We start from the raw sequence: 1,585 nt of genomic DNA, 5'->3' as shown, positions 1-1,585 counted from the left end.
CGTCGAGAGGTACGTCTTCGAGTCTCTCGACAGGCTCTGTCGCCACCCGACGTTCCTCTATGTTCATGGCTTGAATGTGATTTTTCATCTCCATTATGGCCACGTAACATTCTCGTGCGGATACTTGATTTCCTCTCAATTCTCCAATTCCATGGTCAGTAGGGAATTTTATCATCAAATGGTATGTCGAGGTTACGGCTTTCCATGAGTTGAGGGTTGGAAGTCCTATGATGGCATTGTAAGCCGACGAGCAATGGACTACCAGGAATGTTACATTCAGGGTGACCTGTGTGGGTAGTCTCCAATGGTTACCACTAAAGTGACAATGCCAAGGGGATGTACCCTCGCCCCTCCAAAGCCAATGAGCGGGGCGTTAGCCGAAATTAGTCGTTCCTTTTCAATTCCCATCTGTTGGAAAGCGGGATAGTAAAGGATGTCTGCTGAACTACCGTTGTCTACGAGAACTCGGTGTATGTTGTAGTCTCCTGCCCGTATAGTGACGACCAAAGCGTCGTCATGGGGATGATGAAGGCGCCGGGCGTCTACTTCTGAAAATTCAATGGGGGGATTGTCAATCCGTGACCTTTCAAGCGCGGGACTTGCCGTCTGGACGTTCTGGACCGTTCTGATGTACGTCTTTCGGGCTTTCTTGGAAGATCCGGCCTTCATGGTGCCTCCTACAATCATCCTTATATCTCTTACAGGTTGCCTGGGGCGATCATTGTCTCGTCGAGTGGCTTGATTTTGTGACGGGTCCGCCCTCTCCTTGTTGACAAACCTCTGCAGCCTTCCTCGCCTAATAAGAGCTTCTATTTGCTGTTTCAAGTCGTAGCAATCGGCGGTGTCATGGCCGTGATCTTGATGAAAACGGCGATGTTGTCCCTCGAGTCTCTGTTGGGGTCTCCTTCGGTTGTCGGGAAAGGCCAAAGTTTCCTCATCTTTAATGCGCATCGACCTTTGGGTCGATGGGCGCATTTAGGGAGTGAAGTTCGTGAATCTTCACATGGCGGCTTGGGTCGCCGATCATCTCGTCGCTCTCTGGTTCTCGCCCTTTTTTGTCTTGTCTGGTTGTGCATCTTCTTGTCTTTCCCTTTTTCTGGGCTTGTCCTCTCGGGCGAGCAAAGCATCCTCCGCATTCATGTACTTCGTCGCCCGGTAGTGTACATCGGACATAGTCTTTGGGTCATTCTTGCATAGAGAGAATAAGAACCTACCCTCTCATAGCCCGTTCATGAATGCTGCCACAAGTATCTTGTCATCTGCCTCGTCTATCGAGAGGGATTCCTTGTTAAAGCGGGCTATATATGACCTTAATGTCTCGTCTTCTCGTTGCTTAATACTCAGTATACACGCAGTAGATCTCTTGTGTCGGTGACTTCCAATAAAGTGTGATACGAACTGTGCGCCTAGTTCCTTAAAAGTGCCGATGGAATTGGGCGTCGGCCCTCTTGTACCAATCCCTCGCGAGGCCACTTTCAAGGTGGTGAGAAAAGCCACTGCACATGATTTCGTACGTACGCCACGAAGATGCATTAGGGTTACGAAGGATTACAAGTGGTCCAACGGGTCCTTGGATCCGTCGTAA

The 1,585-nt window shown here is 49.7% G+C and overlaps 1 protein-coding gene across 1 annotated transcript; it reads right to left on the bottom strand.

The window, feature by feature from the left end:
* Positions 1-276: 276 nt before the first annotated feature.
* LOC142635395 (uncharacterized) lies at positions 277-951 on the bottom strand. Its single transcript, XM_075809555.1, has one exon. It carries the CDS (start codon positions 949-951, stop codon positions 277-279), a length of 675 nt encoding a protein of 224 aa, XP_075665670.1.
* Between the last annotated feature and the right edge of the window lie 634 nt (positions 952-1,585).

Source organism: Castanea sativa, chromosome 5 (genome assembly GCF_040712315.1).
Source record: "Castanea sativa cultivar Marrone di Chiusa Pesio chromosome 5, ASM4071231v1".
NCBI classification, from domain to species: domain Eukaryota; kingdom Viridiplantae; phylum Streptophyta; class Magnoliopsida; order Fagales; family Fagaceae; genus Castanea; species Castanea sativa.
The sequence above is the reverse complement of the archived record's forward strand: the minus strand, read 5'-3'. Positions and strand labels throughout refer to the sequence as shown.

Bases quoted from the DNA above. Each gene is read 5' to 3' on its own strand.
- LOC142635395 (XM_075809555.1), bottom strand. From the start codon at position 951: ATGCGCATTAAAGATGAGGAAACTTTGGCCTTTCCCGACAACCGAAGG.